We start from the raw sequence: 17851 nt of genomic DNA, 5'->3' as shown, positions 1-17851 counted from the left end.
ATGCCGTAAGCAGACATTGCCTTCCTCGTGAATGCCACCATTGCGCACTTTCCACATGAAATTTCAAGTCCTTGTTGACGAAGGTAGCAAGATGTCATTGTGGCTGCCTTCTGCAGCCGAGCGCGAAGCTGAAGTCGTGTTACACCTGATGCCCTAATGCAGATATCGTCCGCATAGATGGAAAGTCGTACGGTGCTTGGCAGGTTGTCAACTAATCCAATGAGGGTCAGATTGAAAAGCGTTCGGCTAAGCCCTCCGCCTGGAGGCACCTTTCAGCTACCGTAATGCTCGGATGTCGGGCCATTTTCTGTGTGCAAGTAGAATGATCTCCTCTGTAAGTAGTTGCACACCCACATCTATATTGTCACGTGGTCGTGACGTCAAAGAACACAGTAGCAATACTGGGAACAAGAAAACTAACCTTTATTGGGCGAACCTGTGCCCACAAAACAGGCTACACTTATAGCGCAACGATAGCGGCGAACACGCTCGGCGATCGTCGAAAATCTGCTCAGCGGGTCAAGCGCGTCTGCTTTTATACAGCAGTCGTCGAATGTTCCAGACTAATCGTTGGGACCCGCATGCCTTCTACAAAGTTCTACACCATTCGCGTCAAGCGATGAAATCAGATAACACAAAGTTTGGTGACAACAGACAGCGGATAAAAGCATCGACAATTTTCCAGAAACTTCGGATACATGCAAGCGCGTCCCGCGCTGTGCGATAAGATTTGTTAGGCGGCGAAACCTGGTCGCCCGATAAATATAAATACACGTGTCAATATCTTACCACCAACTCCAATGGCTTCCAACGCTCTAAGGATGGCTTTATGGGTGGCATTATCATAAGCCCCTTTGACGTCTAGAAACAGAGAAGCAGATAGTCGTTTACAGGTGTTTTGGTGTTGCATAAATGTTACCAAGTCAACAACGTTGTCTGTTGACGAACGGCGACGTCTGAATCCGGCCATAGCCTCTGGGTAGATTTCATAGTACTCTAAGTATAATTCCAGACGTGTTAAAATCATTCTTTCCATTGTTCATCAGGCACAGCTGGCAAGTGCGATCGGACGGTACGAGGAAATGTCCAAAGGCGACTTACCAGATTTGGGAAGTGGCATGAGGCGACTTGACTTCCATTCTTGCGGAATCGTACCCGTCTGCCAGGAGTCGTCGTACAGGAGCAAGAGTGCCTTCTGAGCTTGGTCTCCTAGGTTATAAAGGGCACGGGATGTAATGCCGTCAGGTCCTGGCGCTGAAGAACGCCTGCACAAAGCCAGCGCAGCTTCTTGTTCTTCCATAGAGAAAGGGCATTCCATGCGGGGATCGCGTGATAATAGTGGGTGGTTGAGCGTTCCCGCACCCGTTCCATCGGAATTTGCTTCGCCAGCAATCTTTCTGCAGAAAGATTCAGCGACGTCAATATCTCTACATTGTAGATGGAGTGACAGAGATTTAAACGGGTGGCGCTGACCAAAGGTTGTGCGAGAGCCACGAATAGTCCTCCATATTAACGACAAAGGTTTTCGCGGATCCAGGGACTCGCTACAGGATACCCATTGTCGGGAAACCAGCTTGTTCTTGTGACGCTGTACTTTATTTTGTGTTCGTCTAGCCAGCCTTAAATCATGATTGGACTTCATGCGTCTATATCTTCATTCCGCAGGACGGCGAATTGCTCGAAGTTTATCGAGTTCGATGTCGAAATCGGTGCGGGCAGAACTCTTCAAAAACGAATGCGTGGTTGTTTGTAAGGCATCCTTTATCGCGCCCTGTAGGTTATAAGGAGGTGCCGTCATGACAACAGTGTTAAGATTATTTTGTATTTAGGCCATTCGGTGCACTGGACGGTTCTGGAGGACTTGGAGCTAATCAAACCTTCGATCCTCAAATAGGTTGCAATGTGGTCGCTACCCCACGTTTCTAAAACCGAAAACCAGTGCACTCTTCTCGAAAGCGAACGTGAAACGAAGGTAAGGTCCAAGTAGCTACTATACGCTGATCCACGCAGATAAGTAGGGCTACCATCATTTGACAGGTAAAATTCGCGTTTAGAGGCAAAGGACACCAACGTTGTGCCTCTAGAGTTCACTTTGGAGCTCCCACTTTTTCCTTCCTTCCTTCCCCATAATGTGGGGCATTAAAGTCGCCAGTGATCACCCACCGCTGCGGAGTCGATGTCAAAATTCTCCGTAAGCGCTCGCAATTTAGATGGCTTGTTGGATATAAGTAGGCTCCAAGAATTGCGAACGTTAGCTTTTTCTTCTTCACTGTTAAGCAAACGTATCGATTTACTTCGTCAGGCACTGGGTGATGCACATAAGTCAAGTCACGACGTATAAACACAACAACCTTGCTGCAATCTCCGTGGGTAGAGGACATAAAGCACTCACACCCGGACAGACTGATGGGAACTGACAGGTTGGTCTCGCAAATCACGATAATGGGGAATTGGTGCGTAAAGACAAACAGTCTAAGGTCGTACGTGCGTGACTTAAGCCCTCTGGCGTTCCACTGAAAGACAGATGCATTCTTGACCTCCTCTTGAAACGACGGTATCTCTCGGGCCGTGGTTTTACCCTAGAGCCGCAGGCAGCGAACTCAAGGTGTCCAGCACCTGAAGTGCGCTCTGTGCCGACTGGGTTTTCAAGCTGCTCAGTAGATTGCGCATGGCGTCCATAAGTGACTTCAACATCACTATGACTTGGCGATCCTCAGTCGTCGTCGCATCCGCGGTTTGTGAGGTCATTGAGGGCGGCGCAATTTGATGTGACTCCGAGGCAGGTTGTGCTCGTGGAAGTGTAGGCCACTCTTTAGGAGGTGCGAGTCTGGCCCCTTTCTTCGTTTTCCCAGTGTCCGCCTTTGTGGAAGTCGGCGTTGATATGGTGGCTGCTTTGCCGGAAGATGGTGTATCTCTATCGGTAGTTGCAACTTTTCCTGATGCTCTTCAGCGGCGATGTCGTCGTTGCCTGAGAGCAGCGGCAGCCTCTCTGTGTGTTGAATGGTCCCTTACCATACGTTTGAGTACTGCTCGCTCGTTCTTCACCCGCGGGCAATCATTGGATGAGGTCTCATGAGTATCATGGCAGTTGGGGCACTTTAGCACAGTTGCGCGGCAGGCATCTGCTGAATGAGATTCAGCGCACTGTGGGCGCACGAGGTCATTCCTACAGGCACCTTACTTGTCCCATATTGCAGTATTTGTAGCATTGCAGGGGCTTCGGTACATATGGCCGGACTGGATGCCGGACGTGGCCAACTTTGACGTGTGAGGGAAGGCTGTCTCCCCCAAACCCAAGCTTCAGGCAACGTGTGCTGCCAAGTCTTGTGATGTGCGTGATAAGAGTGCCTTCTGTAGTTGGCTTTATTAATACTGGCAAGTCGTCTGTTGGCATATAAAAATCGACATCATAAATGATGCGGACATTGCCATTGCAGCCTGTCGGAATCCTGGATCGCACTTTCCATTTGTCGATTTCCGTTACGTGCCGCAAGATTTGCAGCGCACTACGGTGTAGAACGTCTACTGCGAGGACATTCTTCCGTGCGTTTATTCTCACGTCTTTTATCTCGTTTGGCACGATTCCCTCAAGAAACACAGAAAGGACTTGCCTGTTTGGGAGTCGCAGATGGGACACAGGGTCCACAGACATGAAGAGCATTGTCTACGGCCAGCGCTGTGGTGTTGTCTTCACGGTGGAGACACTTGGCGACGATGACCTCCGTAGCAGTCTTCTTTTTGTAGTTCGGCTCATGACAAGCGTGAAATCGTCGTCCGACGAGTCGACGTTGTCCGAGTACAACTCGGTTGCCTCGCTGTCCGTGTCACTTGACGCGTTTCCACGCTTCCTGGACGCGACCAGACGTGATGACTGGGCGCCAGGAACGTCATCGAAGGCTTCTTCATCCATTGCCGCAACAAGGGAGCGGCAGCTCCCAGATTTTGGAGAGAAACAAAGCGAAGCAAGGGTACAAGCGTTCTCTAAAAGAAACACTTCGTAGTCGTTTCCGACACCGTCAATATTCGCACCACCTCTCAATGGTCCAAAGAAAATCCGCAGTGGCTGCGGCAACGCAAGCACCTAGTTAAAAATTATATTCTGGGATTTTGCGTGCTAAAACCACGATATGATTGTGTGGCAAGCCGCAGAGGGGACTCCAGATTAATTTTGACGACCGGGGCATCCTTAACGTGCCCCCATGCATAGGACAGGGGCCTTTTTACATTTCGCCCTCATCTAAATGCGGCCGCCGCGACCAGCATTCGATCCCGCGACCTCGTGCTTTGCAGAGCAACACCATAGCCGCTAAGCCCCAACGGCGGGTAAGCACCAAGTTCGCTGGAGCCTGCATGTGTGGTGTGGCACACTCGGGGACAGGATCATTGGACCTTATTTTTCTTTTTCAGGACAACCTGAACAGAAAGAAGTACACGCAAGAAATACTAAGCATTATCGTCGACAGCTTTGTCTCCAATCTTCCGCTTAATGACCTGCGCCAAGTATGGTTCCAGCATGACGGAGCACCACCACATTTCTCCACCTCTGCAAAGAGCTGTTTGGACCGTCATTCACCACGTAGGTTAACTGGGTGCGCAGGAGCGATGTTTTGGCCGTCGAGATCCCCTGACTTTTCTCCGCTCGACTTTTTTTTTTTTGTGTGTGTGGCCACGTTGAAGGTCAAGTTTATGCAAAAGAGCCCACTGGCACTAATCACATGAAGAAAAGAATAATAGCTGCCTGTGCGAGCATCGGCGCAAAAGTACTGCGCATGGTTATCGAGTTAACGCGAGAGTGGTTTATGCTTTGCGTTGCTGTGGAAGGAAAGCAGTTTGAACATTTTTAAAGCATTGACACTGATGGGTGTCATGTTCCCATGAAAAGCGAGATCTGTGCATGAGCACACAGACTTTAAAATAGCAGAACCAAATATTTGTCACCACGGCTCAATATGTTGTTGTTGTTGTTGTTGTTGTTGTTGATGGTGATTTCAATAAAAAACACAATATTTAAAATTTTGCAGTCAGTTTACTTTCGTCACCCAGGCAAAGACAATGCACGCTCGTCTAGTCGCCGCTACGCAGGCGCATTGCCCTCCTGCTTCTCCGCTGGCTCCCTTATCTCAGCAGGGCAGCTGCCGCCATCGTTACAGGGTGCGCGGTCGCGTGTTTCGACTGCGATTCCGGGTTCTCAGATTTTCGATTTCGCCCACCGAGAGTGAAAGGGCAACAGTTATCATCCTTGCTTATGCCTCCGCCCCGTTTTCAGACTAAACGCCGCACGCAACAGCCGCGTCAAACGAGGGAGGAGCTTTGCACCGATCCTCACAGTCTTGCATGCGTAATCATGCGAACGGAAATTAAAATTTGGAGCTGGATATCTCGGAAAACGGGCATGCTAGAAGAATTCTGCCAAGTGGAACTGCGTGGAATCCCGACTGCCTGTAACTTTTCAATACACACATGCCCGCTTAGATCAGTCCCTAATAAGTTAATTATTCAATTTTAGTTAATTGGACGGCATCTCTCACTTTGTGTCTCCCTGGCCACATAACTTATTTGCATAGGTGAACTTCACGTACCTCCCAGGGCCTAATTTTAAGAAACCCGAAAACTTAATTTTGATCAGAAGTCATACAACATCACAAAAATAAAAGAAACACATTATAAAATAAAATTACGTTCCTTCTTTCCATACTTTCTTTCGTGCAATTACTCTTGACCGCAAAAGAAACAAGCTTCCAAACTGTTCGACAGGGTTTTGTTAAGAACAGCTGCGAAAACGACTGTCGAAATTTGCATTGCGACTGGCTACGGCGCTGATTTCAAGTTTACTGATGTACACATATCGGAGAAGCTGTGCTCATGCGCTGTGCGCACTGTGAGAATGGTGAAGTTCCTGTATCTCCGCCAGGGGAAGAGTTTATTTGGTACTTTTGCCACTTTCACACATACAGTCTTCTTGATAGTCACAGTTATTCATCGTTGAGCACTTTTCATACAAGAGTACTACTAACAACAGAAATACATAAGTTGCTGTAGCCATTTCTTTTAGTGTTTGTGCTTGCGTGCGTGCGTGCGTGCGTGCGTGCATTCATCATGATAACGGCCATCACGGTTATTTAGCACGTAGTGTGGTTTATGTGTGTTTGTGACTTTGTTTACAAGCTCACTGTGGTCCAACTTGCATTTGACTTCTATATTGATACATTCATTTGTGTATAAGACTGTTTGCTGCGGATTTCTGACACTATGACGTGGTTTCTTTTCATTTTCTTACATATATTTTTTCATATTGTTGTTTCCGCTATGCCAAAAAGGAGTAGCCGTCACCATTACAAGGAGACTACATCTCTTTCTTTTATTTTCATTTCATTAAAAAAGGAACAGACATCCGGCGAAGTCTTTTTCTATAAAACGTCGGCTATAGCACAGCGTATGCGAACTTCTAAGAACTGTAAGGTATCAGACTGGAGTAGAGTGATCTTCGCGGTAATCGCCGCTTCTACGGAGGCTGTTCTCGCCTTGAAGTGAGCTCCTATGTTTGCGCGTCACAACGATGCCGGACCACGTCGTCACCTGGGCACGCGCTGATGACAGGAATCCCTCGTGGTAAGCTCATCACTCTAAGCTCATCACTCATCGACGTATTGAGACGCAACAGAGCGCAGGCAAGTAAGCTTTTATAAAGCACATGAATGATATATCCATAATTTCCTACCAAAACATGTAAGCTTTATTGAATGAATGCTCAATAAAATAAAGGCTATAATTTTAGAATCGGGTTGGCGAACGTTTGGGCGCTGTACGTGAATCGAATCTTATTTTCAAATTAAACGCCGCTTGTTTTCGATTGAATGAAAATCTAGGAACGCTGACCGGCCTGCCCCAGAAGTTTGTCTGCGTCACTGTAGATTTTCTCTGTTATTTATATTGACGTTGTATTTTTATTCGTTTTTTTTTACAATTAATGTTTTGTATTCTAAATACAACTATGAATGTTTGCCATATTCTTCTTTCATTCGTAAGCGACATCTTAATTTTGTTCACGTGTTTGTGACTGCTAGGCTTTTTGTTCATTCCGACAAAAGTCAGACCCATGTTCTCGAAGCGCCCGTTATAGTATTTTAGTCAATCACGTGAAATCAGGAAGGACTGAACGTAAGGAAAGTATGGGAGGGCAGTTGAACTTTTATTTTATATGAAAATCGCGAAATACTTATACACATTCTTGTTATATATCTAACGCAGAACTTTTCTTTTGGTTACTTGCAAAAACGGTGTTTTGAGGGAACAAAACCCATTCGGAAATCACAAAGTGAACCGCCAGAAGTAAAAGCAAACTAGACCGCGCGACATCAGCAGTTTTGTTGTGAAGCCGACACGGCCGCAAATGATAAGAGATAGGCCGGCGACCGAATGAGGTGTATGCTTGTCCATTTGCTGGTGAGGCCAACACGAGGGCGTCGTTCGTTCAAAATTTCTCGCTCTTTCCGGCAATTCGTGCGGTGCACTTGTCGCGGCGGCAGTTTTCGAGGGGATCAAGAGGCCAGCGCTCTCCGTAATCCCGAGAGGTGACGTCCTCTCTTGGCACAGCTTACATAATGAAGCAGAAAGAGTCATGTGCTGCAACAGCCGCAGCTGCAGCAGCAGCACTAGTCCAGGGGAGCCGATCAGTGGAACAGGTCTGCGTCGTCGTCGCGTCCTCCTCCTCCCCATCACCGAGCGGCACGTCCCTGGGGCTTTCGCCGCCCTTTCCTGATAGGCGCGCGACCAGCCTCGTCCAAGGGCAATCAGAGGCAGTTCCGATGCGTTTGTCTTTCCCTTTTACTCGTGCTCCCGGTGAACGCCGCCTAAGTTGCCTTTCGCGATCGGTCGCGCCTGGACGAGTGCTCCGCTCACTCTGCGTCTCCGCCGTCGCACACAGGGCCCCACGTCGGCCCACAGCCTGACGGCGCACGCACGCAGCCATGCGGCCCTCCGCGATGCTCGCCGGCCTGTCCCTGCTGGCCGTCTGCCTGGCCGGCGTGGCCGCGCAGTCCTCCACGCCCGGGGAGGGCGACACGCGACCTAGCGTGCCAGCCCCGAAGACGACGACGCCCAGAGCCGCGGTCACCAGGGTGCCCACCAGGTCGACTACCAAAGACCCCGGGCCGGACCCACGAAACCCGTTCAAGTACTATGCGCGAAGGCAGGAGAAACTCGTCAAGACCCTCATGAAGACCATCACCGAGCACGTGACGCCGCAGTTCTTGGGAGACATCTCGCAGCTCAATCTCACCGGCGACTGCACCTACGGATTATTCAAGATGATCTTCGGCGTCAAGCAGCTCAAGCCGTGGGCCATAAAAAGTGAGTCGCCCGAGATTGTAGCCGCGTATGCGGCGTCTGGCAGCATGCATTCGCTGTGCCTTGCGCCCAAGGCACGCTGTCCTGAAAGTGGCCTTTTGAGACAATTGCCGTCTGTGCTGCTTTAGTGTCGCGTATTCTGTATTTCCGACACTGAACCGATATTCTTGTTGATATTATTTCCACCAATCTACACAATGTTGAGTCGCAAACGAGCGCTCCAGAAAACACTCGTACAAACCTATAACGCTACAATATCTATCGGTTAGAAGTGTACTGGTGTGTCTTACTAACACAAGCAACACTTTTATAGCAGACTAACAAGCACGCGTCAAGTATGAAAGAGCAACGACATGTCATTCTTATACAAACGGCGCTCATACTAAAAAAAAAGGATGCTTTTTTTTTAGCACGAGCACATACCATTTGGGCGTAAAACACCGTGCTTTGTAGCTTACTGAAATGTTTCTCTCTCATGACCGACATATCCGAAACATTAATATATTATTTTAATGAATGGGTAGGCATGCTAGCCGAATTTTCACAGTGTGCCTCTGATTGTTACGCTTCTCTTCATTTTTCACGGCAGGTTAGCTGGGACTAAAGTGAAACGAGCTGGTATACAACTGCGGACAAAAATTACATGGCAGCGATACGATCAATACGCAGATGTGAATTCTCGGAAAGTCCCCTATGATATTTCCTACGTGCTGACAGTCCCACTAGTATAAAACATTATTAAATTAAATCATGGGGTTTTACGTGTCAAAACCACTTTCTGATTATGAGGCACGCCGTAGTGGAGGACTCCGGAAATCATAAAACATTATTGAGAAGAGTGCCAGAACTGCACGCAAAACTTACGTCGTTGTTGTGGTGACTTATGAGGATGAAAGGAACGGTCATTCAGGGAAGTGTCTGAAACTCTCGCCTCAGCAAATGCAGTGTAAAGAAAAGAACGCGTCGCTATGTATACGACTACGCATGGTCATGCACAACTAGGCAGGTGCCTTGTAAAGGCTGTCAATAACCCTCCCCCCCCCCCCCAATTTATTATCAATCTTAAATATTCAGGTACGATGCACGCAGATACTGCGTGGATCAGAAAGCAATCACTATTTTGGCCTCGTTCACGATGCATTTGCGAAAATATTGTTCTGCGGTATATGGTTGAATATTTATGTTAAGTTTAGTCATATTTATTTATTTACACCACCGAAAAGACTCCACAAGGTGGGGGTTCTACATGACGGGTTGGTATAAAGATGGCGCTAACAAAAGTGGGACGTTATGGATGCCTTGAAGTGCGCGCCACTAATATGAACAACCACGCATTCCCGAAGATCGTTTCACTGCATAACTGTGCACTTAAAAAATTAATTGAATTTGGAATCTATAATATGCACAATAAAAGCTAAGCAACACGTGAAACACATAGCATGGCAGCTGCTTGACTGACGTGACATTCGATATACAAAGGCTGCAAATTAAGGCATACGCAGGCGAAGAGCCAGGACGCGCGCCACTATACATATACCGACCGTTTTACTAGGCCTTCAAAATTCGCGTATATACTGCAAAGACAACTCACACAAGACAGCAGAAAAAAAAACAGAAAGGATGCAGATAATTCTTTCCTGGTTTAATGACACAAGTTCCAAGAAGGCACTTTCTGACTGATACAACGTAACAGACGTGTAATTGACACATTTATCTCCATATTTATTTGTGCGGCAGACCCACCATGGTTGCTTAGAAGCTATGTTCTTAGGCTTCTATGCACGAGGTCGTAGGATCAAATCCCGGCTATGGCGGCCGCATTTCGATGGGGGCGAAATGCGAAAACACCCGTGTACTTAGATTTATGTGCACGTTAACGAATCCCAGGTGATACAAATTTCCGGAGACCCCACAGCGGCGTGTCTGTTAATTTCATCACCCCACCTAGTATTCTGCCGTCCTCGACTGCACTTCCCTTCCTTGGGCACCCATGCCATAACTCTAGCGGTCCACAGCTTATTAACCATAAGCAATACATGGCCTGCCCGGCTCAATATTTTTCTGGTAATGTCAACTAGAATATCGGCAATCCCCGTTTGCTCTCTGATCCACACCAATCTCTTTTTGCCTCTCATGGTTACGCCTAACATTTTTATTTATATAGCTCCTAATGCATGCTCCCGTGCACGGTCATTTGCGCACCGCCAAGTTTCTCATATGTAGAACTTGCCACAGCAAAAAGGTGTACGATATACCACACCTACGGCGCAATCAACAAGACATGTGGTGAGGTTCTTAACAGAACACAGCGCACATGAAGCTATCAGCCCTCGCCGCACTCTGTCCCCATTGCAAATCGCTTTCAAGACGGGGCCCACGCAGCCGCCGCCGGAGTACGTTTGATCACGGTTGATAATGGTTCGACGCGGATTGATAAGGCGCTCAAGAGTGATAACGGCTTATAATGATGGGAACGTCATCAACGCACCTAGGGCCACTAGCTGCAGTAGGTTGTTTCTGTCATCAATTCTTCTTGTGCCGCTGTCTGCCGCAGTTCGTGTCACCGCAGCGCTGTCGTTTATAGTCGACGGATCAAGTTTCATAACATTGATAATGACACCGGGCTGCATGGAGATGAACAAGCGGCACAATGCTTACGCATACAATACGTGCAACAAATGGGCGGGCATAGGCGGGCCTGCTTATTCGGCGCCAAAAGCACAACGGGCAGCTTATACCTCCGGGCAACCTTGTTGGTGTTATGCGAAACCGTATGCATGTAGCACAGCCAGTCTAACGCTCATTTGCTCAGCTTGATCCTTTCGTTTTAGTGTGACATTCATCTTCCGTAGTAGGACCCCGAACACTTGTGAGCCGGGCGTGCCTCAGACGGAGATTACTGGGAAAAGCGAGAACATGATAGCGAGGGAAATTTTAGAAACGTACCTCATAAAGGAAAAAAAAAGACTGAGATAAATGTCTCAGTGATACGTCTGTCGCCTTGTATCAGTCAGAAAGCGCCTTGTTGGAACTTGTGACATGAAACCATAAAATGATTATCTGTTTCCTCTCTTTTTTTTTTCTTTTTTCCTGGTGTCTTGCGGTTCTGCGCCTGTCCTTGAAGTTGCGTATACAGTACACAGGATAATTTCGAAGGTGTTATAAAGTTGGTAGTCGCGCTCGTCCTGTTTCTTCGCCTGCGTTTGTCTTAATTTGCGCCCTTCGTCTAAAAGCCATGTGTCACCAACCAACCCAATAAGAAGTGCTCCTACACCACCGCATAATGTTTATTCTCAGGAATAGGTCGTTGGTTTTCACTTCTTGCGAGTAAATAAGGTCGTGAAACCGCGCGAACAAAGTTGTTTTATAATCATACCGTCTACTCGTGTCGCGCTTATAAGGGAGCTCGCTCTTCACAGGCGCTGCATTCACCGTGCGGAAAGGCGACAACGTATATACCGAGGCTGATGCGAGCGTCTGGCATACAGCTTCACCGAACCGGTGACGTGCGAGCTCTGTACAGCTGGGCAGATTCAAAATAATGATTTCGCAGAAAAATTCAGAATAATTATTTCGAAGAAACCAGTACAGCCGAGCAAAGGGCAAGAAAAGCGAAATGCTCGTGTGCAGGCATTCCCAGTTTTTTCCTCCTTTTCCGATTACTCGGAATTGCCGTATTGACGGAGAACGTCAAGCAACACAGTTAGGTCCGCACTTCAACTATAAAGTGAATGTTTTTCAACGTGGATACGCGCAGCTACGCACGTTTGCCGTTATCAAGATTGTTTAAAAGGTGCCGCACTGACCTTATACGCACACTCCGCTGTCCACACGCGTTGGAATGTTACCTGGATATGCACTACCCTCAGCGCCTGCATTTAGACACTGTATGCATCCAACTTTTCCTAACCAGTCGCGGGTTAGGCTCGCGGCCACGGCGGCCTCATTCCAATAGGAGCGGAACGCAAAAAGAGAAACCCAGGTGGTCAAAGTTAACGCGGAGCCTTCTAGTGCGGAGTCTCTTATAGCCCCTGCATTTTTTCTGATCTTGAATCCAATCAATCAATCAATCAATCAATCAATTTGTTTGAACAGGCGGAGTATGTGCTCGTTAAATGGCACACACTCTGGACAGGTTTTTTGGCACAACGTTCCTCAATCAATCAACAACAAAAAAAATTTACATCAAACTCGAGGAGAGAAAATATGAATCGAGGAGAGCTAAAGCAAATAAAAAACCACGAACAAGCCAACTAAATTACTGTCCTATAGAATAGAATTCATTGACAGGAAAGACAGAGATGTCGACCTGAACTAGTGCGCTCTAGTCTGCTACTCTGCACTGGGGAAGAGGGCAGGGGAGTGAATGTACTGGGATGGATGATGATGATAAGAGAAGTGGTGGGTGCCATACAGATAAATGAGACAGTTTCCTTGCTAGAGCCACTCGTCGAGCTTAGTTTCCTGCAGAAACTTCAGCAACACTTTAGTTGCACGCTTTTCAGTTGCAGTGTCAGGCAATGGGCCGAGGATAGCTTTCCCCGACAGTGGTTGCCTGCCAACGCTGGCTAGGAAACTTTCCAACGTCCTTCGCTCTAGCATATATGCTGGGCAATCGCACAGTATGTGTTCCCGTGTTTATGGCATCTGTCAGTGTTCACTGTCAGGGCTGTTCGACTGGCCGATGAAGTGCGCGTAGCGACGAGTGAAATTAAGTTTACGGTAAACACTGCGCGTCATAGTCAGGGTCAGCTTCTTTCTTATCTGCGAGATGAGCTAAAAGGAAACTAGAACTGGTTTTTCTGAGAACTGTTGTCATCGTTGTCCTCTGCTTTTTATGCGAAAAGTACCATTACCTTTTTTTACATATATACAAAATATTTCCGACATACCGTATTTACTCGATTCTAAGCACCCCCTATTTTTCACGATTGCGATGCCCAAAGTAAGGGGGGGGGGGGGGGGTGCTTAGATTCGAAAAATCTAGAATGATCCCCCCCCCTCCCTCTTTTCGCTGCGACATCACGACGAGACGGGTGCGAGAAATAACATTTTATTTCGCAAACATTCAAAAGAAAAATCGGTGCATACAGTGAACCCACCGCTTGTGTCGGATGCTCAGTTATTATCACTGCCACTCGAGTTCGTCGCGCCGCTTGAACCGCCGCGCTCTCGGTATCCCACAGCAGGTCGACTTCCGTTCCGTCGAAGTGGTTTGTGATCGAGCAGTTCCCAAATGATTTGACTACAACGTCCACTTGAACCCGCTTCCAATCGTCCGAAATCCACTTTGCGATAGTTGATGGGGGCCTTTCTGTAGCTTTCGCCGTACATCCGTACAGTTCGGCTATACGGAGTACTCGCGCCGCGGACGCCGTGCCACCTCGGGACTCCGACGGCTCCGGCTCGATGACAGAGTGAGCAAGCGCGCTTGGCGGCGTTGGCTACGCGCACTTCCTAACAAATAGGGGGGTGCTTAGATTCGCATGCAAACTTTTTTCACAACTTTCTCGCGAAAATAGAGGGGGGGGGGGGGGTGCTTAGAATCAGGGGGTGCTTAGAATCGCGAAAATACGGTATATCTGAGTGAACAGCGTCATCACTGTACTTCTATTTTTTCCAAGATATGAAAGTAGACGCGATTAAGATGTACGAGAATGGTTAAAACGTAAAGGAACTTCCATTACTATATCTCGAAAAATAAACAAGGTACAGAAAACAGCTTACCAATGGGGTGACATGAAGGAAATGATACGTTTAACAACAACTTAGGCGATGAGAAATGAATTTTCGGTTTTTCACCAATGATGCTGTAGTAAACTTGCAAAAGTACCAATAAGTCGTTTGCGAAAACGAACGAATACCTTCATCCAACGAGAAAAAAGTGGGTTAACCGAGGGGCCCGATTTTTTATTAGTCATATCATGAGAAGCCAACAGACACTGACACCAAGGACAACATAGGGGAAATTACTTGCGCCTAATGAATTAAGTAAAGAAACGATAAATTAATGGAAATCAAAGTGGATGAACAAACCACTTGCCGCAGGTGTGGAACGATCCAACAACCTTGATCCAAGCGATTGAACCATAATGAAAAAGTCGTATACTTCGAATATTGTGTGAATCCGAACCTTCGGAGCGGTCCTCAGAGTAATCGCTCGCAGAATGCACTTGCACTCATCAGAGAAACTAAGTTTCTTCATAAAATCATATAAAACATAGTTTTCCGACATTTGTAGGTGCCAGTGCAGCGAGGCATCAGTTACGCACCAAATAAACGTCGGAAGTCGGAGCGCTTCGAGCTTTAAAACATGGGCTCCAATGATGCAATTCTAACATCGCGCCTTCGGTGATGCCTTCATCAAGCCTGCAAAGGCAACAAGCAGGCAAATTTCAGGGGTGTGTAGCGCATGCAAGTATAACGCTTCTTGCGTTGATTTTATCAGAAAATTTTCTACCTCCGTGCGTTTCATTCTTCCTTGACTTTTAACTTTTGTCGCACCCTGTAATATTCATAGAGACGCGCAGTGGTGCCTCAAAACGCGTTATATATATATATATATATATATATATATATATATATATATATATATATATATATATATATATATATATATATATATATATATATATATACATATATATATATTGTTTATGACGCAATCATTTACGTGGAGGCTTGAAAGCGACACGCGTGCGCAAAGTATGCCTCCGGCTAGATTTTTATCGCGTTCTGCATCCGACCGAGTTGATCCGCCCTGCACTGCGCCTGCGCGGCGGGCCGCTCGTCCCAAGCTGTCGCAACCAACAAAAAATGCCGTGCGCTGTGTCGAAACTATCCACGCGTGCACCGCCAAGCAGCACTCTCGCCTTCAGCCGCGCCGACCACAACCGGTTGCCACTTTTGTGGCGCATGCTTCACTTTGGCGCCGTGAATGAGACTTGTTTGCACACTGTCCTCCCAGTTGAGTTCCTATATATGTATACTGACATCTTGCGATACCGAAACCTTGTGCCAACTGCGAAGCGAATTCTTTCCAGGAATGACTCCTCGAGCCGCCATTTTTATATACGCAGCATGGTCGTCCACTTTTATAACAAACACTTCATTAGTAAACAAACTCTCATTGCAACCTAAATTTAGAGTGATGTACAACAAGCTCATCTTATATTAACATATATCCGTATTATGCGTCGTAAAAGGAGATCTTTTTCCCCTAAGTAGAAACGGTTTCTGAAGTTATCAGTACTGGCTTGAATACTATACGAGGTGATCATTTTTAAGTTTTCTGGAATACTTAAATATCGCCTGTGGCCTGATAGCCTAATTCTTCGCCCTGAGCTTCATTATTCGAAGAGCCGCACATTATTAGCACAACAAATCGAAAGACATATTCAACTAATTAACAAAAATGCGCTTATTCACTTCTTAACTGTTTTATGGCACATACTGCAATTTACGAATTGTAGCCGGTGAATTTGCAAGACGTATCCACTTCAAATGAATCTCGAAGATGTACACGGTCGTCCACTAGTGGACAACCGCGTGCAAAATGATCGATATATGTCAGCGCCTTACATTGCAATTGCTTTAGAGCACAGCTCTTAGGCGCCCGTTCCTGCGGCCAACGTCGACGTCGGCGTCCCTCGTAAGCGAGCGAACGAGCACAGCGAAGGATCAAAGAGTGAACGCGGAGCGCAGCGGGGGATGAAAAACGGCGACAGCAAAGAGAGCGCGAAGCGGAGAGCGGAGGAGGAGGGTATGGCGAAAGCGGGAATAGAACAGCGTAGTGCCGCGCAAGACGGGCTCTGCGGCGACGACGGCTAGAAGATGGCGCCAGAGTAACAGACGTCGTCTGCGCACCAATGACGCCGCCGATACCATATATGTGAACAAAGCGGAGGTCTGTCAGCGGCAGCCGCTGTGAATCGCGCCAACGCGTCACCCACGCGCTGCCTCTCGCCATCTCCCGATTAGCGAGGCAGTCGCGCCACACTTCGCCCCGCATGCAACGTGCCGCACGAGACAGATTGTCCGCGCCAACCAATATATTGCGAAATGAAAACACGTTACAGCAGCGCTCAAATTTCATATTAGGGAGTATCGTAATTATCGGTGAATTTTTTGTATTATTGTTGTGTCATATAGCTGTAACATAAAAACACAGTATAAAACAGAGAGAGCAGGTAGAGAAAAGGTAGAGTGCTAATCCACGCCCCATCGACGGCTCTCCTTGAATAACAGAAGTGGATTTCGAAGACGTTGCTTTTACTGGCTGCAGAAGCCAGAAGTAATCCCCAAGCGGGAAACACGTCATGGTTGGCATTTTTTTAGAAATTACCTACCACTTCCACAACCTCGACAAAGTGCTATAGTCCTAAATGCAGCGGTGCCTCAATGAGTCACTTGTGGTGCGCAATACGGCGCACGAAACAGTCGTAAACCAGTACCGAAATCAAAGTGCAACCGGGGGTCCCATGCCAACACAGGCCATAAAAGTCAAGGTAATTAAAACTGATCATGCGTGATTCATGACGTTTAACGTCTCGAAGCAACATATATGGGCTATGACCGACACCGTAGCGCAGGGCTCCGATCTACTCTCGATCACCTGAGGTTCCCTACAGTTCACGCAAAGCACCTTATACGATCGCTTTTGTATTCCACCGCCATCGCGGAAGGCGGTCGACGCAGCCTTCTAGTGTTATACAATCTAGTGCGCGAACCTTTGCTCATCAGAAGGCTCAGAAAAATAAATTAGAGATACGCGGCCCTCAGCAGTGATTGAGAGAGAGAAAGAGTAAACTTTATAGAAAAGAGCGCAGTAATGTAGGCCTGAATGCGGGGCAAGGGCATGAACCTCACCCAAGCCCGCAGCTTCGTGCAACTTAGCCTGTACAGTGTTTTGGCTTTTGCGGGGACATGACTTGTTTGTTTGTTGGCGCCACTGCGTTTAATTAGCAGCTGACTTCTCCGAACTGGCTCAGTGTTTTCGATTGGGTGTTGCAGGGATAGCAGACTGAAACGTCGGCACTATAAACGACGAATGGTTGTGCTATATCTAGTTATACTTCTTTTGTCGTTCACGCACTGTGCTGAGAAAGAGACGGTGCTGTTTGCTTCTTTATGAAAGACAAGCGAGCGCTCCAGACGGCCACTAGAGCTCTAATTCTTCACAGTCAGCTTGTGTCTTTGTACGGGTAAAGCCGAAGTCACATAAGTGAAAGGATCTAAAGTAATTTTTTGTCAATTATGTTTTATTACATATGACTAAAAATAAAAAAAAATTAAAGTTGCTTTATGAAGTTACTTATCACCTAGACAAACAACTTCCTTTGAAACCACGAAGCTTCATGGTTTCATCTTAACATCATTGAAGAAACATTCAGGTTTTTCAGAAGTCTTCATTAATTTTTTGTCTCACCTCGTGACAACGCAGTCAATGCAATTAGTGCGAAGACAGGAAGAGTGCCAAAGGGCGCGCGGCGCGCCCTGAAAGGTA

The 17851-nt window shown here is 47.2% G+C and overlaps 1 protein-coding gene across 4 annotated transcripts in view; it reads left to right on the top strand.

The window, feature by feature from the left end:
- Positions 1-17851, top strand: part of LOC135897820 (nose resistant to fluoxetine protein 6-like) — a 143425-nt gene that overhangs the window by 24345 nt on the left and 101229 nt on the right. For 3 of the 4 annotated variants that reach the window (XM_065426527.1, XM_065426525.1, XM_065426526.1), the window contains exon 2: positions 7925-8349. In XM_065426527.1, coding sequence (XP_065282599.1) covers positions 7968-8349 — 382 coding nt within the window. In that variant the 5' untranslated portion in view covers positions 7925-7967. Of the gene's footprint in view, positions 1-7815; positions 8350-17851 lie in introns of those variants that run through there. The other variant, XM_065426524.1, reaches the window with a different exon arrangement.

This window comes from Dermacentor albipictus, chromosome 1, assembly GCF_038994185.2.
Source record: "Dermacentor albipictus isolate Rhodes 1998 colony chromosome 1, USDA_Dalb.pri_finalv2, whole genome shotgun sequence".
Classification (NCBI taxonomy): Eukaryota; Metazoa; Arthropoda; class Arachnida; order Ixodida; family Ixodidae; genus Dermacentor; species Dermacentor albipictus.
Note: the sequence above shows the minus strand (reverse complement) of the source record. Positions and strands in the feature narration are given on the sequence as shown.